The sequence below is a fragment of the Hetaerina americana genome, unplaced genomic scaffold, assembly GCF_022747635.1.
Source record: "Hetaerina americana unplaced genomic scaffold, ioHetAmer1.1.p SCAF_23, whole genome shotgun sequence".
Taxonomy (NCBI): domain Eukaryota; kingdom Metazoa; phylum Arthropoda; class Insecta; order Odonata; family Calopterygidae; genus Hetaerina; species Hetaerina americana.
In genome coordinates, this window is record NW_027286797.1 from 5,733,031 (window position 1) to 5,758,446 (window position 25,416).

General features: G+C 40.1%; 1 protein-coding gene across 1 annotated transcript in view; it reads right to left on the reverse strand.

The window, feature by feature from the left end:
- The window catches only part of LOC139689413 (fibulin-1-like), a 100,170-nt gene extending 83,126 nt beyond the window's left edge, over positions 1-17,044 (reverse strand). The window contains exon 1 of the mRNA XM_071586516.1: positions 16,937-17,044. Within this exon, the coding sequence (XP_071442617.1) occupies positions 16,937-16,991 (55 nt within the window). The 5' untranslated portion in view covers positions 16,992-17,044. The remainder of the gene's footprint in view (positions 1-16,936) is intronic.
- Positions 17,045-25,416: the final 8,372 nt, after the last annotated feature.

Genomic DNA, 25,416 nt, shown 5'->3' on the forward strand with positions numbered 1-25,416 from the left:
CCATCAGTATTCGATTCTCCAATATGAATGGCATGAAGTCGATATCGTCTCCTATATTGTCCTAAAACACATAGCCTTTACGTCGTATATTGGCATAAAGAGAGTAACGAATGGTCTGATTTTTAAATAACAAACGACACTAACTCCATTAAGTATTCCTCCCATACTGCGAATTTTATTTTCTAGCCCAACATGATACCAAATGGCTGCATGGACTTTGAGAATAAAAGTGAAAATAATTCCGTTCAAGATTTACAACAAACACCACATGAACAGCGGAATCGAATAATTTTGACCAATGCGTACCAACCACAAAGGTGTCAACAATAGCCAAATTTCTCGCCCAATGGGCGAGAAATAGATGATTGATACTGGAGAAAGACGAGACGAAGATTATCTCCATTCCGGTTGATATTTATCCAATAAAATGTCCCATTTCTGACGCCTGAACTTAAATTGTCAGGACTGTGGGCTGAGCAGGTTTCGTCGAGTAGCAACCTCGATGCACACGGGAAAATCCAAATACTCCAATGGTTCAACGAGATGCGGATGACGACTCTTCTCTGCTGCGGTTAACGCAACACACCACTTCATTTGTACTTCCAGAAGGAAACACTGAGCAAGGCTTGGACCTTTCATCGTGAATATATATATATATATATATATATATATATATATATATATATATATATGTGTGTGTGTGTGTGTGTGTGTGTGTGTGTATATATATGTGTGTGTGTGTGTGTATATATATACAGGGTTCGTCCGGAAAATAAGTGTACTGACTCCTGGGCTGGGCGCGCCGCTCCAGGCGCGCCCAGCACCGCTCTGACGGGCTGCGATTGGAGGGGGGTATGTTGGCAAGCGACGCTGAAAAAGGCAGTCGGCTCTGAGCTGTGGTGTAGTGAGGAGCTCTGTTAACGCGAACCTCCACGCTCGACCCACGTCACGGAACTCGATGCCGAAGCAGCGTTATTCCATCAAATTTGCGGTAAAGCTTGGGAAATCGTCTACCGAAACTGTCGGTATGATTAACCAGGCTTACGGGGAGTCAGCCATGTCCAGAAACATGATCTTTCGGTGGCACAAGATGTTCGTGGAGGGCAAAGAAGAGGTCGACGACGAGTCTTCGAGAGGTTCCCGATGATGCCTTCGCGGGAGCGTTTCAGGAATGGGAACGCCGCTGGAACAAGTGTATCGACTCACAAGGGTCCTATTTTGAGGAATATTAGCTTAAGATATGTAAAATTGTAATAATTTTTTTTCCTGAGCTCAGTACACTTATTTTCCGGACGAACCCTAGGAAAAAAGCCAATACACAGAAACATACAAAAAAGAAAATAAACTCACTAGTTTTCGCATTTTCGGTGGTCCAAGCCACATTTCTCAAGAAAGAGAAGGAAGGAATTCCTTCCTTCGCTTCCTTCCTGTGTTTTCGTCTATTTCCCCTTTGCTAACTTCATATACATTATTATTCACATCCGTTGAATTCACAACCCCGTGAATACACAGCGCATGTAACGAAAGAGTAAGAAGAATAGTACTTTTATGAAAAATACTATTTTTATGCCCATTTAGAGTATTCACATGAATTAATCTGGAATATGTACTGTCTCGCAATTGGTCATATTGCGTTTGGTTTTAAATTTTTAAACTTTGAACCGTATTAGTTTGAATAATAGAAATAGAGTTTTTAGTGACAACTATGAGCTCTAGGCTAGAGTTTTTCCTTTGGCATCCTTTAATTTCATTTGCCCAGAGAAAGAGGGGTCTCATTAAAAAACACCCGCGTCGGAATACACTCGCAGCATCCGAGCGAGTCTTAGTCTCGTAGGCCATCTTCACGTCAGGCGGGATTGAAACCTTTATTTTGCAAATGAAGCACGATTTAAAAACGTAAAATTGCGTTTAATAAAGTATTTCCTTAGTTTCAACTAAAAGATGGACGAGTATGAGCAGTCTCGGAGTTCGTCGTGCACAAGCATGTTAATGTGCCATTTTTTCTGTAACGGTCGTAATGGTGGAACCAAACGAAATAATCAATATTTCGGATAGTGCTCTAAACGCAAAGCAATGATCTTCTGTTCACAATTAGTGAAGTAATTCATGCATGGTTTGAATAAGAATTATCACGAAAGGTATCGGAAAAATATATTTATTTCAGATATTGCTGCAATGCCTCAAATTATATGAGGTACATCCCTTGAGCGTCCATATACCTGTACTTCTGTCAGCGTCTTTTCCACGACTCGAAGGCTCCCTGGCAGGCGGATTCCGGAAGGTCCTTAAAGAGACGCGTGCAAGCTTCTTTGAAGGTACATGATGTACCATGGTGGTGCCCTTGAGGGAGGATTTCACTTACGGTAATAGGAAATAGTCTGCTGGTGCTAAGTCGGGACTGTAAAGAGGTTGGGGAATCGGCGCGATGAAGTTGCAGGTGTTCGCAAGCAGACGCTCGACTCTGCTCCTGGTCGTCTGTCAAGACCTTGGGACGAGTTTAGCGCAGATCTTTCGCATCGCCGATTTTTCCATGATAATGTCGTGGACGGCATAAGGCCAATACGATCAGGGATCAGGCGCTCACTTTACCGACAGTCTGAATTCAGCACTTGACGCACACGTCAGGAAAGAATGGTTACCGATACTTTCGACACAAACCTTGTAAGTGTAAGTAGCGTAGGCGCTTCAGCGGAAAGGGGAATTCATTTTCACAAATGTTTGATAGAAGAGAATGAGCAAAGGTCGGACACTTCCCAGCTGTACGTGGAGAGAGGCGAGAGATTTATTGACACGATGCATTCTATTTACATTGGATGGGAGAGAGACGTTGGTTTTGGAAAATAGCAGATGACAGGAAGGGCGGCATGAAACGTTGAGTAGTGGGATGCTAAAATCTAATAAGTCGCGTAGGAGACTAGACAAGGGGGAGAGATTTTGGAAAAGATGGCATGAAGAAAAAGATTTGTTAACTTTCTTTTCGACGGATGGCCATCGCGTGAAATGGCGTGCGCTGCTTGTCGCACTCCCTGCATCCAAAAGACTCCCAAACCTTCAGCCGAATGGTCTTCAAATGAAACAATTGACTACAAACTTCACCCATCTCCTCGAAATATGCGTCCCACGACTTCCGCGACGGACCCCAAGAGTAATATTTCCTTCGCTGTGATAAAAAATAGTTTTCAAGGAAATCACCGCGTGGATTTAAGCGGGCGAGAATATTCCTTTCAGTCGTGTCGCAGGCTGCGAAAGCAACCATTCAAGGAAAAGAGGCCAATTTCACTTGAATGGGCGCATCTTGGTAGCATTGCGTAGACATCATAGGCCACGGAGCGAATGGAATTGATATCACCGCGGAAGGAAATATAATTCGGACGGAGCCGCGGGCTGTCGCGCCATGTAGGTGAACTCCGAGAGCGAAGCAATGGCTGCTGATTGACCAAGGGCCATGAATTGGGCCGTCACTTCAATTGGAGCACTTAAGTCGGAGCACTCCCCTCGGGATTGAAAGACAGAAGGAAGAAGCTGAATTACTAGGTCACTGATTCGAGTCAAGGCGAATTGATGTTTACATCTAGTAAATCGATTTTATATCACGGTACGGTTCTGATTGGTATGAATTTGCATCAGAAGGTCCGAGGTTAACAAATGGGATGTCGTCTTTAGAGCGCTGCTGCATGCTCCCATCGTTGGCTTTGAAGGAGCTCACTGCCCAGTGCTTTCCCATTTCTTTTGCCCGTGGAATCCCCTTGCAGCGCACTTGGTATCTTATTAGACGTTCCAATACACACTAGGTTGGTTATTATGAAATATTTTGAGGTGTGGTGCACCTTGTGCCTTTCTTAGATTATATTTAAAGTCGTCAAAAAGAGAAAAACAGGTTTACATGATACATGAATCCGCAAAGAACCAGAGTATATTCGTTTTCATATAGCTTCAAGTTTGAATGGTGGTATATTTATGATAGTTTACGAGTAGCTAACGTTATTGTAAATGCGTCCCTCCTCTAAGATAACGAGAAAATCAAAGAAAACTGTGAAATACGTATCCTATGACCAATATACACATTTTAAATTACCTAAGTGATGCTGAAAAACCATAAGCTACGTATATTATATTCTCCATCGGTAGCAAGAGGCCATCCTTAATAATCAGAGTGCGGGCGTGTGAAATATGTTTTCTTGTTAGCGGGTGAGATAGAAGGTGGGTTATTAGAGTGAGGCGACAGAAAATGGGGCATTTTGTCCTCATATATGCAATTAAAAGGGAACAATCTAGCGAGTGGCACGGCAAAAAGAATCATGTGAAACGCACCCTGATAAACTGATTACCTACTCAAATTCCACTCACGGATTATGATTTCAAACAAAATGTCAATAGCACGTTAGAGGGATTCATTATCCCTCGTATGAACCGCAGTGTCAATATTATAAAATATTCATAGTTGTAACACTTTAGGAATAATCTTAAATCAATATCATTTAGCTATTTTTTTCTTTGCTGCTCATGCACGAAAGCTTGAGTCCATTTCTTATACGTTACATATCGCACATGTCTAATTTTAAATTACATATTTCTATTGATTTTTAAATATGCCTGAAAATGGGGCTTAAATGAGAGGATTTTTACAACTTCGCGTACTCCATTCAATGCCTTGATGACGTGGAATTCTTAAGTAAATGATCGGTTTTTAACAAAAGTACCAACTGAAATAATCTAAATAGCATTATAATTGCGGTAACTACGATACGATAAATCTATTACAATTGTCCCCGATACTGATAAGAACGGTGGCCGAGATTTTCCGGGATTACTTAAAAAACATCACAAAAAATGATTTATTCACTAAGTCAAGGGCATAAGTAAATTCACAAAGAAAGATAAACACATAGGGAGTGCAAATGGCGTTAATATTTCCACGGCTCCTAGATAGTGCGTCTTTTGGTTCCTGCCGTCCAATATCCCGCGTCACGATCATGACGTATATTATGAGCTGTTTCTTCCGATTGACGTCAAGTGACACGGCGCCAATGTTGTCACAATTATCAGTAAACAGCGACATGCTCACCAATCAATAGGTCATGAGGTGTGACGGCAATCGAAGGCTTTCCACAAGAAAAGTACAGCTGGACCAGTTACTTGGTAAACTCCCAAGAAACATTTCTTCGACGGTGCCCAAAGGACATTGCTGTGGTGACTCATTCTCCTGGTAACCTGAACAGTCGGAAGAGGCACACTTTCAATTAACTAGTACATGCAAGTATTCTTGAGTTCTTTCACTGATATAGCCCCGTTGCGGAAGAAAATTCCAAAAAGTGTTTTTTTACCATTAGTAGTGTCTTCTAATATATTACAGAAACAAGCGCATTTCTGAGGATCAATATTCATCAACTTTTTCAGCTGAGCTCTTTCTTGAGCAAGGCGTGGATTACCACAAGGGTTACAATGATATCGCATCAATGTTTTCACTTCGTAAAGTCACCTCCGCAATTAAAGTATGAAAAGAAATGGCGACGGCAACATGCAATGGGTAATTTTCGTAATGATATGTAATGAGGTCGCAGACGCTATTCCAGTGCGGACTATCTCCGGAGTAAGGAGCCAAAAGAGACGAAAATATGCATTATGGTGCAGCACTTCCCATCTGGGTGCTTTCAAAAATGCTAGCCGTTGTTGTCAACGTCTCCAGGTTTGCATTAAAATCATTCTCTGATTAAATAAATCTGCGAAAAATGGAATAGCTAGTTTCGGGTAAATTCCAGAAAAATCCTAAAAATATTGGAAATCATTAATTTCCCCATCATTTACCTTCCTGCTAAGGCCCAAGATTTGTTTCACCTCATCATTGATTCAATCCAAAAATTAGTAGATGAAAACTCTCAAACATTTTCTTTGTACGCTCATGCATCCTTACGCCCTTGAGCTTTTGCGTCCTACAGTCTTCTTTGCTTGCCCCACATATTTCTCCCTTTCGTTTCACGATCCTAACAAATCCAGAATATATCAAGCAACCACAAATCCAGCCGGCCATGCCTCCATTATATCAATCCATTATGTCCCAAAAACTTCGCTAGTGATTTCGGAATCGGATATCGTAACTCACAACAAAAATAGAAATGCAAATTTAAATTCATCTAAAATAAATTTAATTATGGCTTACCTACCGGAAGCGTTTCATGAAAATTCGAAGCGTAACCATCCTATGACAAAATAGGAGAGAAAAAAATTAACCATCAAAATTGAATAAATTTAAAAATATATTGATAAAAATTCACGGAACACGCCAATACTAAATTATTTACAATATACTTTTATTCTAGCTTTCTTAGTACTGTCATTGAGGCGCAATAATCCAGTGCATAGAACGATGAGCTACTGAACTGAGGGCCCGGGTTTGATTCCGGGTGACGCCTTCGGGCACCCCCTTCACCCAAGCTGCATAATTTTTTGGGTACCAGAACATCGTGGGAGGCCATAGGTGACAAAAGGGAAAGGAGCTGGCCTCTCTACTTTAAAGGGCGAATCGCACACCCTTGCTGGGCTTATGTAGTTCGAGGAAAAGCTGCACGTTCTTCTCTCAAATCAACCTTTGGGATGAAACGTGTGATTATTTCGGTAGTGGTATCACGCGTTCACCTTCCCTATTTTTTAAACCAAATAGTTACGTCTAGATGGCTATATTTAAGTATGCAGTATCATTTAATATTTTTAGGGCTACCTTTCCTGCTTGTGAAGGTTATCTTCCAGCCGTCCTCGCGTGCTACACTTAATCATTTTCCAAATTGCGCTCTTATCTTAATATTTCATCGATTCAAATTAATTCCTCGGTAATTCACCTCATGAATGGTGATTAGTCATCTCAATAATCTCTTCCTTGCGTGTACTATTTCATTATTCTAGGCGGTTTATATATATTTCGACTACCCAGTTAGATTTCATGTTCCGTACCACTTTTTCCATCTAATGATCCTGAGCATGTACTTTCCATGTTCACCTCTCCTAAGCTGGCACACCAGATATTTTTACCATAAATTGTGTCTGTATGCGTCGATCACTTTCCCTGAATTCTTTCCTCCTCGATGTCCTGACGCATCTCGCAGGTTCGGTATAGTTTCTCCCTAAGCACATCCTGGAAGGTCCCTCACCTTCTTGCGTAGCGCTTCTACTCATGTCTATCTAAAAATTAATTAATATTTTATGCTGTCTTTTCTTCAATGCTTCCTTCAAACAATAGGCCTCTCGAATTTGTTAGGTTCGATTAAATACTTAGGCGTTACCTTCACTCGCGACCTCTCCTGGGGGAAATACGTTCGGGGAATATTGTGGACAAGCTAACCCAAAATTAGGATTACCCAGAAGAATACTGGGTAAATGTGATGAAAAGGTCAAAGATAAATGTTATCTTTCGCTGGTTAGGCCTCATTTGGAATAGGCTGCAAGTATATGGGATCATCACGAAGTTGGATCCAAACTACCGAATTGGATCGCGGGCAGCGTAGAGGAGCTAGATTTGTAAAACGCTGTTATGATATTGAATCACTGCCTATGAAACGAGAATCTCTCATGCAGCGAAAGTTAAATTACAGATTGAAGCTTTGCATAAATTGGAAGGGCGCTTCTTTGGCAGTGATGTTGAAAATGTATTATTACCCCCATCGTACTACGGTGGGAGAGATCATGTCAATAAAATTAAAGAGATGTTAAGTGTAGAACAGATAGATTTAAGATGCCATTTTTTTCAGGAACTAGCAAGGAACAGAATAACCCTGTCCGATCGCGGTAGGGGTCATATTCGGGTCAAAATTAGTATGTTCTATATTCACCTCCTGCCACACACTCTAGCGGTGGCTTGAAGGGTACTGAAATATCTAGAAGTATTTTATTAATTTCCTTCAAAGTCCTCCTTCTCCTCCGAGTTAAATTTAATCGATTTTTTCCCTAATCCTTCATCATAGTAAACTCTCCAATAATCCATAGCTTTTTGGTTGTCAATACCCCTACCATTCCTATAGTTTCCTCGGTTGCTTCTTCAGTCCTATTTTATGGTCTCCCCACATTCCCTCAATATTTTCCTTCTTCCTCTTAATGTTCCCATATTCTAAGATTTGTATTCAATCCTCCGATTTACATTCCAGTACATGATAGATGAATTATTATCTGTATTTCCATCTTTCCAGAGGTCACAATGGGAGCTTATGACGCTGATATGTCTATCCATAACGCGATCTGATTGGCTTCCACCAATGTTCACGGGCATTCTCCAAAGTATCCTATCAATATGGCTGTATTGACCAAGCATTATTTATCATCAATAGGAAAGGCTTTCGGGGTATCAAACAATTATTACTAAAATTTAAATATATATTTTTTCTTCCCGGTGACTACTAGTTGGTACGTACACTTGAATTACCAAGACTGTTACTACTATAAATACTTACTTACCAATACAACCCTCTAGCCTACTCTACACTCATTGCCATACTCGCAAATTTTACATTCCGAGCTACAACCCCAAGCTTTCTTCGCCTCGCCATAAATTACTCTGTAACTACTACCCCAGTAATTCCGACATAATAAGTTAAACAGTATGCAAATAACCATACTTCCTTTCTTTAATTTTTTCTTGACGATTTCGTTCCCTGTCCTTAACATCTGCCGAATAGTTCAGGTCCGTATCATAACAGTTACGACTCTGTTATTGGTATTCTTTTACGAGTATACGTGTGCCCACTTGGTAGAGAATATTATAATTGAATTCGTTGGTAAAGTAATCAACGCAGAAGTTAGCTATCATGATTGATTGTACAGCTCACCTTCAAAAAGGGACTACTTCATTCTTCTAAGCCAGCTATTTTTTACCGTAAAGTTCTAGCACTCCACCAAACTAATGTGTGTATTATTTTACCTAATTGTTGTAACAAATCGGAAAGAAACTTGTCAGTTAGGATTCGTAAAGCCATACTGATCCTGATGAAATTAGTTATTAAAGATTTTATTATTTCAAAACGCATTACGGATTCAAAAGCAATTAGATACGCCATGCTTCATGTTGAATAATTATAAGGGTCTAAGTAAATGGTAAATATTAAATAGGTGACAAGAAAATGGCCCTAGATTTATTTACCTTTCTCAGATAATAAATGTCTGCCTTCATTCTTAGGTAATACATCGCTAAGCCATTGGGTGGCGATGAGATATTTTGGACGCACGAATTTAAAGAATTATGTAAAGTCAATCTAAATATGATTCAACTCCACGTGACAGCACCCAAGCATATGTATACACATTTCTTAGGACATATTGCGCACGATTCTTTCAGGCTAGCGCAAAACTCCTTTGATTACGACTCAAAAGATTCTCGAACAAACTTGAATCCAACGGTTTGAGGCGTCACTTTGGGGAAGCGATTCATATCGGAAAAGAAAACAATTTGTTCTTTCACATGCGTACATATATGTGGAAGAAGAAAATATTTTTTTCCCGATTGAACAAACTTATTTTTAATGGTCACTGATTTATTGAATTCCATTTCGGCTCACGCAATTCTTTTTCATCCACGTTACTTTCGTGTGATTTTTAATTTGAAATGACACACTTGTCACTATGATTATTATTAGTGCTTTTTCTGATATTTGTTTGAGATTTTTCACAAATCCATCAACTTTATTTCCACAAAAGCCTTTCTGTTGAACGATATTATATAAAATTGTTGAGGAAACCTGATTTGAAGTAATAAATATAGAACTACTATAATTTGTAATTTCCCTAATTTTAACAACTAACGAAGGAGTTTTTGACCTCCAAATCCCATACGCTATAGGCTCGAAATTCGATGTCGTGTCATTTCGGCATATCTGGACAAAACCTTTGCCACTGTTTGCCCAACAAAAATATTGTTTACTTTTCAAAATCAATGTTATCGGATTGTACAGCCAAACAAAAGTTTCTACGAAGAGTAGAAGAATAAATTATGCAGTTCTATGGAACCTGAAAAGATGAAAAGATGCCCACAACGGCTTTAGTTATAATTTTCATAAATCAATTTAGTCTTTATTCAAACAGCCGACGAGGAAAACCTGAACGAGAAGAATTACAAGGAAAGAAACTTGACCGTCGCGTGCGCAAGGAGCAAGGATTAATATGCGTCAAAGAGAGAAATAATCAAACGCTTAAAAATTAGCCGATGCAAGAAAAACCCACAGTGACTAATTATAAGGCTGGTTTGATAGGTGAGGGTGGAGCTCTCTTCTAAGCTTAACGAAACGTGAAATTCACACATTAGGGTGGGGGGACAGTTTCTTTCCCTGTACCCCCTGTGGCTCCCCACGAAGATCTGGAACCCGGAAAAATCACACAGCTTGAATGAAGCTGAGGGAACCCTAAGGCGTCACCCGGAATCGGACCCGAGCCCTCCTGTCAGTAGCCCAGCGCTCTACCTACTGGAGTACCACGTCCCATCCGATTCAAGAACTGAGTATACGTTTATTAGCGACGAATCGACCGATTAGTTTGACGACAAATGACGACCAGGAGGAGAGCCATTGTAATGGGGAGAAGAGGCAAATTCCGGATTGCATGCGTTCATGGCTAGTTGCTTCCAGTGCAAGTCTCACGTCTCTTGCGAAGTTTTCTCGAATCAGAGTGCTTTCGCGAAATTTGTTTCCTCCCCCATCATTCTTTACGATATGAATTAACGCCTTCCATGGTCGAATTTAAGCAATTATCGGTATGGTTTCCTGTTTTACTTGCTGCAAGCTAAGAAGCTCAACGGCAATATTCCGTATTAATAACAGTTCCTCAGCTTTGAGGGGATCGAGATGGTGCGGGGGCTAACGTACTGGCTTCCCACCCTGAGGGCCCGGGTTCAAATCCCGGCGGTGTTGAATATTTTTCAGAGGTATCTCGATCCCTACTTGAGGTGCTTTGTGGAGGGCACTTTGAGTGAGTACGCCGTCCGTCGGATGGGACGTTAAACTGAGGACCCCTTGGCGCCTTTCGTAAAGAGTAGGCTAATGCCGACGCCGGGTTTCTCTCCACCCTTCATCCTTTCCTATCCATCCCCTATGGCGCAAATGACCTCAGCTGTCGGTCGCCTCCCCTCAAAACTACAGCTCAGCTTTGAAGTCCATATTGGTTTCTTGTGTTAAAGAACACATGGGATATTTCATGAAGGGTATTCCTAATTGGGTCTCAGAGTTGAGAGAGGGCAATTGATACGATCCTGTGGTAGATTGGCTACAAGTCCAATTAACGAAATTCCACAAATCAGAAAGTTTCCAGCGATAACTACTCGTACATAATTTACATTGAGGCCAAAGCGAATTGTTTAAGCTATTTGCGAAGATTGCAGTTTGGTATGAAATGCCTGGGATTGGGCGAAATGAAATCACTGCGACACCTGGGGAAGAGGTTTTCCATGGCGAGGGTCCTAGCTCTAATCCTGGCAGTTGTGGATAAATTAGGTTTATTAACCTTTTCCCTGCTTATATGTATACCACGTGGAAAGCTGTTTAAGCATAGGAATCTCTGGTCGTCGGTCGTTACCTTTAACTCTAAGGCTCATTGGGGCCTTCCTTATAGGTTGCCTAATGCCAAAACCAGGTGTTTTCATACCTTCTTCTCATCCCTACTAATCTTGTGTAGACCAAGTTAACCGCTTATTAGGTTTCGATATGCATGCGTGTAGATTTTGAATGAATAAGATTTTGTGTGTCGACAGGGATAAATTAAGTTCTTCGAAGACTGTCAAAGTGAAGAAGGAATTCTATGGGGGAACCTAAACAGAAGAAGGGAAACTACAAACACATTTTGAAGCAAGGCATATGCTACAATGAAGGAAATACGTATAACAGAGGTAGGCCATGAAACAATCACAAGAAGCAGTTGGCGCAAGGTGCCAGCTAAAGTAATTAGAGATAAGGAAATGAAAATGTTGTAGAATCCGAGATATATCGAAGAGCTGCTTTATTCCAATCTTCAGATCGATGAAAAATTATATTGAGGAGATTTTAAATTAATAATTTCATTATTATCCACTAATAAAATAGGCGAGTGCAGCAATCAATTTGGATGACAACTTAAAACATGGTCTTTATCTTATATTGTTGTTCATCCAAATTAATATTTAGATACTTAAATTTCGAATTAGTAAATAAGGCATTGTACCAGTTATAGTTGAAAAAAAAGTTCCCCACTGCATCGAGTCTACAAGTGCTTATCGCAACGCTCATATTCCGTGCCTTCGACTAATGGGAACTAGTCCGTAAATGTCTTTATGCATGCTGCATAAAACTTCAATTCATACATTATGTCCCAAAATATGACAGTGTTTCCTGACTTAAAAATTATCCTAGATGGTTAAAATCGCCCGGTGCAGTCTTCATCCGTTTTTTCCAACATTCCACCCTAAATCTACACTTAATATAATCATGGTCTATGCGGATCGATACTATTTCCCTCCTTCCCCTTTATGTGGTCAAAATGTTAATTAAAAATCATTATGTTAACATTTTAACTCGTGGAATTCGTTATCTTTAACAAAAATAATTCTGTCCCCTAGCCTTGTACCAACTCTTTTTACGCTTTACTATTATTTATTTTTTAAATTACATTAATAATGATTTGAACCAAACTAATTTTATCATTTTATTGAGCCTCATTTACAGAAATTTTGAAAATTCAGGACATTGACACAAGCAATGGACTGCCTCATCGCAAAATCGAAGCACAATAAGAAAGAATGCAATGTATGCCATCTTTTTTTGTGGATGCATGAATTTGTGGTTTTTGCCTGCGGTTTTTTTTTTCTTTTCTAAATTACGGGTGGTGTCCTAACACCCGCCGCCACACGTCCTTGCGGCGGCTTGCGGGGTATTAAGTAGATGTAGATGTAATGTTCTTAGCTGCCAGTCACCGCTCACTATGGATAAACAAACACTAAACTCGAGTCGATGACGAGCCACGTGATTACATGGTTAATCCTGCAAAGATGAAACAATCAATGACGAAACTACAAGACAGAATGCTGGCAGAACTATCCTCAGTAGTTTGTGGATTGTACCAACAATACATTCGCACATAAGACAGCAGCATGCCAGTGCTTATAACTAGACGCCTTCCAGTGCAATTCAAGTATGTGAAATTAAGATGATGTGCCATGATGAACATAACAGCTGTCCACAGGTTTGTGCTTCAGGTGCCCAGGAAATACCCGTTTTGACACTTAACCCTTTTTAACAACGCTGTGTACCAGAAAACTACGTATAACCCAGAACAAATGGATAAGCTAATATATCCAAGTGATTGGATTGGTGAGTTAGTTATGCAAGGAGTAAATGAAATTTGTTTGGACATCTTGAGAGAGAGAATGGGAGTCGAATTACCAAAAATATGTATAAGAGAGAAGAGGAAATTTCTCGAGAATGGAGTCGAGGAGACAATAACGATATTCATCATTACCTAGCTCAGCAATGGAAGAACATGTAAAAAAATCTTTGGTTTATCTGTGGTTTCAGAGATAAACCAAAGATTACTAAATAGCATACGTGGCTAAACCATACTTTTCGCATTGCTGCCGTAGTATTCAATGGTAAATCCAATTAATTCCCTCTCTAATTATATTGGCTAATCATCGGCAAACCTGAATTAATTACCAGGCCGCCCACATCCATTCCTGGCTCAACATTTTCCCATTCCACGAATAACATGTCCATGGCATCAAATCGATGCATAGATCATCTGCCCGAGGAGAATCCTTATAAGTGAAGAAAAACTAAGACATTGTTATTGGATCGCCTGAGTTGGAAGATAACGGAAGAACAAGAAATGCGTACAAAAGTCAGAGATTTAAATTATTACAATTCTTTCGAATTTAACACTGACGCCGAGGGAATAATTTTAGCGCTGCATTACATTGATAAGCTGGAACACAATGAAAATTAAGGACAATTGACTACTGAGTCAATCAATACAAAAATCCTCACCCACCCCCTCCCCATGATTCGCAACCACAACATTAGAAAAACATACGCAATAGATATAGACAATTTAAACTTTTGAATGACATTAATTACCAGTTACTCATTTGACAAATTACCTGACATCCTAAGCCACAAATCCTCGTGAAGGCTTGCTGGGTAAGATTTAGTTGTAACCAACTTCTAAACTCGTGTTCAAGAATATATAGTTCACTCGTAGATTATTCTCGTTTCGATAAATTAAAGAAGCCGTTTTCTTTAGGGTGAACCTAAGAATCTAATGGCATTTTCACCTGTAAAATAGGACCCTTTTCTGAGAAGGGAATTCACTAAACATAATTATCAGAATTTACTCACTTAAGAACAATGGTTATCTTCAAATCAATATTCCGTCCCTAAACTGGTCATTATTTCCATTCAAGATTGATTCATGTCAATAGCATTCTTTCATTATAAATGAAATCTGGGTATTGTTATTGGTTTCATAAATCAAAGACCATCAATTTTAAAAATGACTAAAATTCCAGTGACTAAAAAGTAATGATTTCGTCAGAGCATGCTGGCATTTGGTTAATGTTTAATAATTTAATTTATACGCAAATATAGCAAAGAAATTGGATGAAATATTATTCTGAGTGATAATTTTAATGGTTTGATGTAAGGATAGATGTCGTATGAAATCCATAAATAATAAAAATCGCAAACAAATTAGTTTACAATGCGAATGACCTTAGGTAATACCGTGGAAGTAATCATGAACATTTTACGATTTTTCGAACCATATTAAATCACCCCTTGTTCCCTACAAATATATTCACGGACCATCCAGAAACTATGTCTGATTGGGTAGTCACGCAATCATTAGAAAAAATACATATGGATATTTGACATTAATGTTAACTAAGCTTTCGAATGGGATGTGATAGTGGAATGGGACTACTGACTGGACGGCCCGCGTTCGATTCCCGGGGACGCCTCTCGCTACCCTCAGTTTCATCTATGTCTCATACATTTTCGGGTACCAGATATTCCTGGAAAACCTGGAAGGCTAACCCTACCCTGACACGTGATTTCCACACGCTGTTAATCTCAGTACTGGGAGAGCTCTACCCTCACCTACCAAACCAACCTTCTCTATGGCTGATTCCCACGGTTTAGCTTTCCACATTTAAGACCGCTCGTATGAAAAAGAGGGTGCGAGTGAACTTCAGGGGGAGCGCCATGACATGAAGGTATTGGGCGCATTGGACAACAGCCTCAGCCTAAATTTCGTGGCACCTATTTGTCACAGTAAAATAAAATAGCCGATATCACACTTAGCTTTTATACTCTGTTACGACTTCGAAAAGTCGAAACAGTATAGAAAAAAAACGATTCCTGGTAAACTCTCAATAACATTTATTTCACTCTGGCAGAGAAAAGAAAATTAAATGAACGATGTAATTTCATGCCACGCTTTCATGGGAAGCACTAATTTGAACGCATTGCAAAAGCCAATAAATTTTCGATTTAATAATTTCATTTTCATTACAGATAAGAAAGGAATACCGTTTTCTTAGGATACCTATTCATGTAATAATAAACAACATTTGGAGTTTAAAATCACAATAAGTACACGGCAAGAGGGAAAACCCGAAAGACTATTTATCGGAAAAAATCATGTGAAATAACAATGGCGATAGTGTACTAATATTTTTTTGAGAATTGGTAAACTAAGTTGATTTCATTCAATACCAAAAATTCTTAAGAAAACATTTTCATTCAGCATGACATTTACTGAAGTGGAATGAACCATTTGGATGCGTAAGGGAAGTTCATATGATAAATTTTTTTTCCAGTGAAATCCAAATCGATTTCTCCCAGAAAATTGTTATTACTTGTCGACTGAATTAACTCTTTGATAGAAGAAAGAAAAACATGCTAATGATACCTTTGTGCTTTTACTTATTTCCAGTTTAATGCCTATTGATTGGCAACACACTTTGCAAATTCTGCAGCAAACCTGCTTAATAATAATTATATTTATATTTTTCATCAAAAGTTAATCTTAAAAGAGGACAAGGTACTCGGACTTGAGTAAAAATGAAAATAACTTCTCCGGAAACATACGCCGTCACATATTTCAGCAAACGTCGAAATGTGCTCTCTCGCAGCAGGGGCTGGACTTGAAACATTCAATCTCCGTAAATATTAACAATACTTATCCATCTTAGACCGCATAAAATGATAGAGAACGATAAATGCACAAGGGTGTTCTTAACCCGACTAGAGAGTACACGCAAATATTGGAGGTCATTCTCTTTGCACAGTTAATATACCTTTCCTGATCAGTTATTAACCTCATTTGACGAGATTACCTGGGGAACGATAATGGATCATTGTAACGCGCAGGACATGTCACAATTCTCGGTAATATCGTGATTAATTGAAGCTAAAACTCATGATTTTTTTTGTTATCCATTTTACGAATAAAATTGCGTTACCCATTTACATGGTGGTAAAGACAACGCATACAAAATACTAGTGATTGCGTACTTAAATTTCCTCTGTATATGTGTCGCCTTGGATGAATCATCTCAGCATGCATATTAGCCATCAGCTGGCCGAAATTTTAAAACACTGGGCGAATATATATTGTGACGGCATGATCAATTTAGAACCAACAAAACCTAATAGAGAAATGTCTAAGAATTGAAATGATTGAAAAATATATAAAACGTGAAAAACTAAATTTTCATTTAATTCATTCAAAATAAGCCATTGTTTGCCGAAACTCATTCTACTTTTCATTCACAAAATCTGAAATTGATGTCGAAATTTAAATAGGGAGAAACATTCGCGTACAACTGGTGACCGCCACGGCGATTCCCTGGAATTTGAGCGGACATTGTCCGAGTCACCATTCCCTTCCGTGCAATGGTGGCTCGGGGCGTCGGCCGCCCTTCCGCAGGGATCGGGCTTACCTTGCACGGGGCTCGAGTGGAGGAGTGCGAGGAGCAGGAGGACGAGGGCGTCCATGGCCGAGGGGCAGAAAGGAGAGTGAGAGAGAGACGGCGGCGTACTCGGCAGGCTCGCGGAGCCAGACTGTGGCGGCGCTGCGGGGGGACGCGCCCTCGTCTCTCTCGGGGGCCGGTGGGGGGGCGGGACGGCGGCGCTGGCATTTGGGGAGACGGAGTGGGGAGGCGGAAAGAGAAGGGGCAACGGAGGAGTCTGTGATCCGAGTCAAATGCGGAAAAGACGAAAGGCGAGCGAAAGGGGTCTTCGGCACGTGGCTCGCTCGGGGCGGATCGTGATTGGCTCCCGGCCTGACGCACAGACCCTCCTCCTCAAGACCTCCTGCTGTAGGTTCCGAGAACTCCCCCACCCTACCCCCGCAAGCCGCCTCATCCTCAAATATCCCGGTGCAAGTCGCTCGGCTAATAATTACCGCATGGGGCAACGGAGCAAGTCGCTCAAGAGTTATCGGAATTTCGACATGGCAATATCGATAAAAGGGTTCCTCACCGGGATGGCCTCCCGAGACTATCTCAATCTGTCGGGAAGTGATATTAAATGGTAATATGGGTGGTAGAAAGACATTACCCAGTTTCGAACCCGGGCCTTTTGTAATAAGCATTCGGAATTTCTGCCCTAAAATCTTGAGTGCCACTATTTACTTTTTCTTTCATTTTAAAGAGAAATAGTAGTAGGGGAGGCGACTGACAGCTGAGGCCATTGGCTCCTATAGGGATGGATGGGAAAGGAGGGGGGGGGTGGAGAGAAACCCGGCTCTTAACGAAAGGCACCTGGGAATACACTGCTTAATGGCCCATTCGACATACGACATACTCACGTAGGGATCAGGTTACCACTGTGAAAGATCTACCGTTTACAGGATTCGAACCCGGGCCCTCTGGGTGGAAAGCCAGTACGTTAGCCACCACACCATCCTGATCCCCCTTGAAATGGAATGCGCGCAGAGTTAGTATAATGTGTGTCGTTTAATAATTACTACCTGCATGAAACACTTCAATATTCTAATCAGAATATATTGAATCACGTCTTCTGCAAAATATTATTTTACTTGAGCCGAGCTCTATACTTGCTGTGCCAATTTCACTGTACCAATCCATCGAACCAATAATTTAGTTAAATTGCCACAAATACCAACAAAAACATTAATTCCAAATATTTTCAATTGCCAAATCCCCGAATCAGCCCATTAAATTTTCTGATGGAAGACTAACTTGGCAGATTCAGCCAACTAATACCTAAGACATCATAATTGTTCAATTTTCTTCAAGGATAACCTTTTAGCATATTAAATTAACTCACTATCATTCAAAATAAAAACATGATAACATTTGTTAGAGTTTTATATTTAGAATGTTTTCAAGCAGGAAAATTGCCCACACTTCAGGAAGAATGTGCCTTGTATTTTCTTTTCTCTTGCGGCAGCCATCGATTTTGACAGCCGGGAATATGTCAGCCGAAATTGCAGTCTTCTCTCTCCTTAAATTACCCGAAAATCAGGCAATCTGGTTAGTTCCTAGGTCTCTTTAAAGTTTAAAAATTAATTATATTTTAATAAATAGGTCAGTGTTACAGGTTGTGTTCCTCCAACATGGCTAAATATAATAATCTGTTGAAATATCGAATAACTCATTTAAACGTCCAGCGTTACCTAGGTAATTAGGCAATATAATACGATGGAATTTAGACAATAAATGAAATGCACATGCTCATGCCTTAGGGGAGTATTTAAGCTCTTTAGTTTCTATCCGCTACTTTCAATGCTGCTGTTTTATTCCCTTTCTTTGTTTCAATATTCACCTGCTATGCAATTTGAAGGGTAAAGTTCATGAAGAACCGACAGGTATATTTGTGTTCGTAAACACTCTCATAAATTCTCTAAGTTTCAGAAAACAAAGAGGCACGTTAGGCAGTACCTAAAAACTGTGCGCCATCATGTCATCGACACAAGCGCGCAGTATTTAGGTACTGCCTCGTACAATATGTGATTAATTTCTTTCAGGTCTTTTTTCATCCAATGTTAAACGTCACAGGTTCACCTGATGATATGAATAGGAGCCACCTCTTTCTGAATCAGTTTTCTTTAAAACAAATTATAATATATTCTCACTCTGGTTTCATTTATTACTAAAACTACGTACAGTCATTTGGTGAAAAGTTGCGGTATAATAAAAAGGTTCTACCTAAGCAGATACCTCCGAATACAGGCTTTGGAATGGAGTGCGTACGGCGACCAAATAACTAAAGAACGCTTCACTGTTGGCTGGGGCAAACCAGAATGCACAGATGTCTCAGATCGAGAGGATCGCTCTGGTTTTAGCTGTCACACTTGAGGGAGGTAATTAAATGCTCGGAATCGGTACTGCGATGTGAAAGACACCTGGAAAGTACCATATTAGAGTCACTTGATGATGAAGTCTTATATAAAATATGACGTGATGCAATTCATACTGGTGAAATAATTCGAAGGTAAAATAGTCCCACAATTGGATATATGGGTAGAGGTTACTGGGAGGGGAACGTCAGTCAGAACTGAAAAAATTGTGATAGGATCATTGAACGTGAGCTCCCTATGAGATGCTGACGAGCTGAAAAATGCAAAGTTTGAAATGTTTAAATAGAGATAGATCAACTAGGTGCCAGCGACATTAAATGGGCTCGGGGAGATGATTTGTGGGCGCGAATGTAGAGTGATATACATGTACTTATGAGGCAGCTAGAAGGTAGCAGAGGTGGGTATCACGCTGAAGAAGGAATAGGGAAAAAGAGTGAATGCATGTTGGTAGTTTCATTGGAGAATCCTAATGAAAAAGGCAGTTGGAATCCCCACGATATATTTACAGCGCAGTTGAATAAACCAAAGTCAATCCACACAGTAGGGGAAATTGAGGAAGTCCCCTGCGAAGGATATGAAAGGTAACCTAATCAAGAAGAGGGGCTGGTACGCAGTGGTTGGAGAGGGCAAAGAGAAGAAGCGGGGTAGGGTAGCTCGAGGTGGAGTAACGAAATGTCAATGGAGACACTAGTATATTTCTTCGACGAGAAGAGTATCGTAGTGACAAATAGATACACTCTTCGTACAACATAAGTGCGGAAGATACACAGGGAAGATGTCGAGGGCTGAGTCGGATATAAAATTGACATCATCCTAGGTATGTGGAATGCGGAACAAGTGAAGCAGTGCGAGAGCAACCCCAGCGTAGAAAATAATAGTGACCATAACATATTCGTCATGAAAATGGGTCAATGGAAAAGATAGAGAAAATAAAAAACGAAATGAGCTGGAACCCGAAAGCCCTGGAAGACCGTTGATGTAAAATTGGAGAGAATAAGGACAAGAAGAACGGAGAATGTAGATAGAATAATTTGAGGAATGTAAATACGGAAGTAGAAAAAGTGCAAATCATTTGCGAGAGAACTGAAACCCAGTGACCTTGGTTAATTGAGCAGATAAGAGAACGTACAAGGTATGATCAAAAAAAGACCGGACTGATGTTATTCTGTTTCGTAGAAAAGAGAAAACGAGAACCCTAGAAACTACGGAGCTAAGTCGTTCGAGAGTTATAATAAGAAGAAATTAATTAAAAATCCGATAAATTGATGGTTACATGAAGAAAGGATACATCAAATGAGTACATAAATTTGGAAGCACCCGCTTCCAAGAAAGAAACACGAAATGCAGCAACACCAGGGACACAAATGAGAGTCTACTGGTAGATTAAACAAACGTAGAAAACAGATGGAAGGAGTAGGTACATCGAAGGACTATGGAAAGGGTTGAAAACATTAAAAGATGGTGTAATGAAAGAAAAGGGTGAGGTGGACGAAAACGGCAGTAGCCCAGACACCCTGAGAAGCATGTTCGGCAGAGCAGTGAAAGAACTGACGAAAAGCAAGACGCCAAGAGATGGAGCACGATAACATGGAATGGGACAAATTCAAAGGATATCAAGTGCAGAATATCTCAAACTGAGAAGGCGTTTCCAATGAAAAAAACTTGTGCGATCAAAGAATGCCGTTTAATCAATATTTTTAACCCTGGTACTTTTTTTCATAAAAAACCAACAACATACCAAAATGGGGAAATATTTCGTGCATTTTGGCAAAAAACGTCATACAAGTGATTGTGGGCGTAGATAACAAATAAATGATCGGAAAAGCATGCCAAATACGATATTAATTTCTCTCATGTTAGATGGATAGAAATGCGATGTAGTTGATCCTGGATTTCATTTTCGATATACGATAGCTCGAAACGATGTCATTTTTTGGTTTTTACCCTATACCTTTGCAAAGAAACTAATACCATCGACTTTGAAGTAAATTTTCTCATTCTTATTACGATCAAATAGTTATTCCACAATTTAGCATTCGTTCATTCTTGAAAAAGTTTCACTCACAGTATGTCCAAACTGGTGAAGTATGAGAACTCTCCTTAGCAAAGTTCTTCTTTTCTGTACCTGAAGAGTAATTACACTTTTAAACCTACATAAATCAGTTTTCAGGAATAAGTTGCCAACTTTGTGAACTGTAATGTGCTGCCTTCATTCTTTCTGTAATGTCCTGGCTCTTTTACGAAGATTTACGTAGGTCATAGAATAGCCACAAAAGCCAGGAAATAATAGCCCAGGAAATGCTCCCAAACTGAAGTGTAAGTCGTTGTCTTCCCCCGACTCTCCACGCTTTTGCTCGCACAACCCAGAGAGAGCGAAATGCACTGGCGGATATAAGGTAATCATTCACGCCACACTACGGACCGATTTAGAACTACGTTAAACTCGTAGTAGGGCTGTGCAGTTATGAGTATGAAACAATTTTTTAAGTGACCAGTCATTTTAACTTTTAAGAATCACTCCAGTATTATGACTAGGATAATTAACATATCATTCTAAGACAATAAATCCAATTTCTTATCAAATTTGAAATACATAGGGATTGTTGCGTGGATTACTGTGATACAGGTGCATTCGTGTTATCGTGTAAATATACACAATTTGTTATCGGTTTTAGTTTAATAAGTGTAGTTACATCGTAAAAATTGGTATTTCATGGAATCAAGAGTCGGTATATTACAATAATCCACAATTTTTGTTATCTTACATACCTTTGTGCAACTGGGGATTGGAATGCTGCAGTCGCTAACGTACAGGTTTCCCACTGAGAGGGCTCGGGTTCGAATTCCGCAGGCAGATATTTTTCAGTGGTATCCTGATCCCTCCCTGAGGTGCTTTGTGGAGAGCACTTTGAGAGAGTACGCCGTCTGTCGGATGGGGCGTTAAATTGCGGACCCCTTGGCGCCTCTCGACAAGAGTAGTAGGCTAATTCCGACGCCGGCTTTCTCTCCACCTTCCTTTCCCATCCATTCCTAATGGTGTAAATGACCTCAGCCGTCGGTGGCCTCCCCTAAAACTGCTACTACTTTGTGCGATTGTAGCATCGGTAGCATTCAATAGCCGGTCGATGTCCGGCCGGAATTAAATATTTGACGAAATAATGGCTCATATTAATTATCACTTACCCAGTAATACCCAGTATAACCCAGCTGGTTATAAATGTAGTATAGACAAACAAAGGAAACTATGTTGGCTTGATATTCGTGCACAGAACAAACAATGCGGTGAAACCGCTGTTGAGCAATAGGTTGGCAGCCATTAGGGCAGTTGCAGATTGACAATGATAGCCAAACTGAAGAATTATTGTTTGTAATGGACGATATATGAAAGGATAAAATGCTAATTGTAAGGTAAAAGCTCGTTGGAAAAATTTTTGACGCTAATCTACTGAGTCTTCGCTCTTGAAATCTAATTTGTATATTTAAGATATCCTTCTGAGCTTCAGCATTTTTTATGACACATATGTAATAATGCAATCCAAAATTATCTTTGGAAAATGCCTCGTAAGGTTCCTTTAACAGACATGTAATTCTTAAGTCTGACTTGTTATTAATTCTTATATATCAGTTTTTATACCGTAGTTTAGGAGTTTCAGCAAAATTCCTAATTACAAAACTTAATCCAAGAAGGAAGGAATGCCTAACTTGATGGAAAATCCCCTAAGCCAAGGGTGATGTACTTGCCTTGCTTGGACAAGATCTACTTTGAGAAGCAGTGGTGATTGTGATCGAGGAAAAACATGGCTTAGGTCAGTATATATATAAAACATAAACACAGTAATCAACCCGAAGGTCGGTTTGGTAGGTGATGGTAGAGCTCACCCAGTACAAAGCCCGACGGCGTGTGAAATTCACACATCAGGGTAGGGGGGCCAGTTCCTTTTCCTGTGCCGGTTATGGTTTCCCAAGAAGATCTGGTACCCAAAAAACCCGGAGCTGCAGGTGCCCAGAGTGCCTTGCCCGGGAATTGAACCCGGGACTCTCCGGTGAGTAATCCAACGCTCTAGCCTACCTCTACGCTCTACCCTATATATATATATATATAATCGTCCTTTCAGCACTTTAGTGCTATCCTTTCATGTTTTCAAATTGCACATGAATGACAGTAACACATCGCATGCATGGAAGAAAATTCGGTTGTTAGAGTAAACAGTTGGTTTATACCTTACTGTTTTGCCAATGGCCTATTGATAGGTTGTTCTCGCCACTGTGATAACACTCTATATCATAGGGAAATTGTGATTATTGGCCTCATTTTTATACTATTACCGAATAGTTTATGGCTGTTTTGGTACAAAAGTAGTATAACAAATCATAACAAATTTTTCATCATAACAAATCATATCATAACAAATTTTTCCGCAACAAAGAAATCTTCTACCGATAGAGATCCTTCTTAATTTAATGGTGTGAATTTAATGCATGTATTTTATGAAATTATATAACAAGAGAAAGTGGACAGTCATTACGATTTTGCTTGAGTGTGCGTGTCTGAGAAAGGGTGTTGAGCATATCGAAAGATGATCTCATTGTTTATGGGCGAGTTTTGGACGGTGCCTAGCAATTACTATTCATTAAATGCCGCCATATCGTATTTTATGATTGCCTTCTTCAGCTCTTCGCACATTCTACCTTCATTCTTAATGCGTTGAGAATATTTCGTGCGCTTGCGAGCGAGAGATTCTCATGCGTGTGCGCTCCATGTTCCCTGGCGCCTGGGTGAACATCCTCACGAATACCATCGGTGGATTCGATGTGACGTCCAGATTGACTGTAGTTAGTTGGTTGGCCATGGGCGAGAAACCTCTCAAGACCACGCAGACGCTCGTAACTTGTCAGTGCTGCTCTTTTTAGGGGAATCAACGGATAGAGGACCTACCCACAGGTAGAGTTGCTGTATCCTGTGGCGGTCCCGGGCAAGGAATTAATTATTCCGCTAACAGCCACAGAGCGTGCGAATGCGTAGCGTGCTTTCGTGCGTGTATGCTTGTCTTGCGTGAGTCAATACCTGGCGCGTGGTCATTTTCCTCGCAAATCACACCTCACTTACTTCCTCAATTAGTTCCTTTCATTAACAGGATTGTTGTCAAACTTTACGATCATGAGATTTTTTTCGCGTCTTACTCTATCAGTTGAGTCGTAGGGGCCCATTCATCCATTTCATTATTTCAAGCACAAGTGTCAGGGTTCTCGGCGACGAAATCTTTCATCACTTATTTCTAAGAATGTTTCCGTCAAGTATGGCCTCCAGGAAACAATCATGCTTCAAGGTTCTTCCAATTTGTTTTCCTCTCTTTCTTGAATGTACCTGCAAGAGGCATCTCCATTCGCCTAATCCTCGCAATGCTTTTTCATTTGTAACTATTTACTCGCGTCTTTTTTTTAGTTCTTCATCCTTCAGTAGGGATACAATTTCATTGCATTCAGTATTTCCTCCGATGTTCCTGTCACCTATTACTGCCGAAGAAAAGTAATTTCACATGTATTGTTTTATGAACTGCATTTTTTTGCCTTGGTTAGAACTTAGTCCTCTCCGTAGTTATTCATTCGGAGAGAGGTTTTGCAGGATTCATTCGAGAAGTTCTCTACCCTATTTTGCATAATATTGCAGGAAAATGTTTTCGAAGGTCGTGACCTACTTGAATAGCAAACCTTTCCACCTAATCCAAAGGGTCTTTCTTTGGCCTTTTTTCCATCTTCTTCTTCAACTGCACACAATTTATTTAGTTTTCTTCTAGGTCATTTTGAGATGGCACTTTTTCGACTCGTTCTCCATGTATGGCTTCAACATTGGCAGTGGAGTTACATGACACGCAAAAGTTACAACTAGAGCCCGAATTCCTCGAACCCATTCATCCATCATGGAGTTTGTGCGACAGAGATTGCAAATTTTTTTTCAAGGCAATGAGGCAACAGCTACAAATATTTTTCCTATTTTAACCGTTGGGCATCAAAAGAAAGTTTTTCGTTGGCTCTATTTATGGGCGAAGTTTTGCGTAGATGGAACCGCTCCACGTAAAAGCTTTGTGGTGAAAGGTT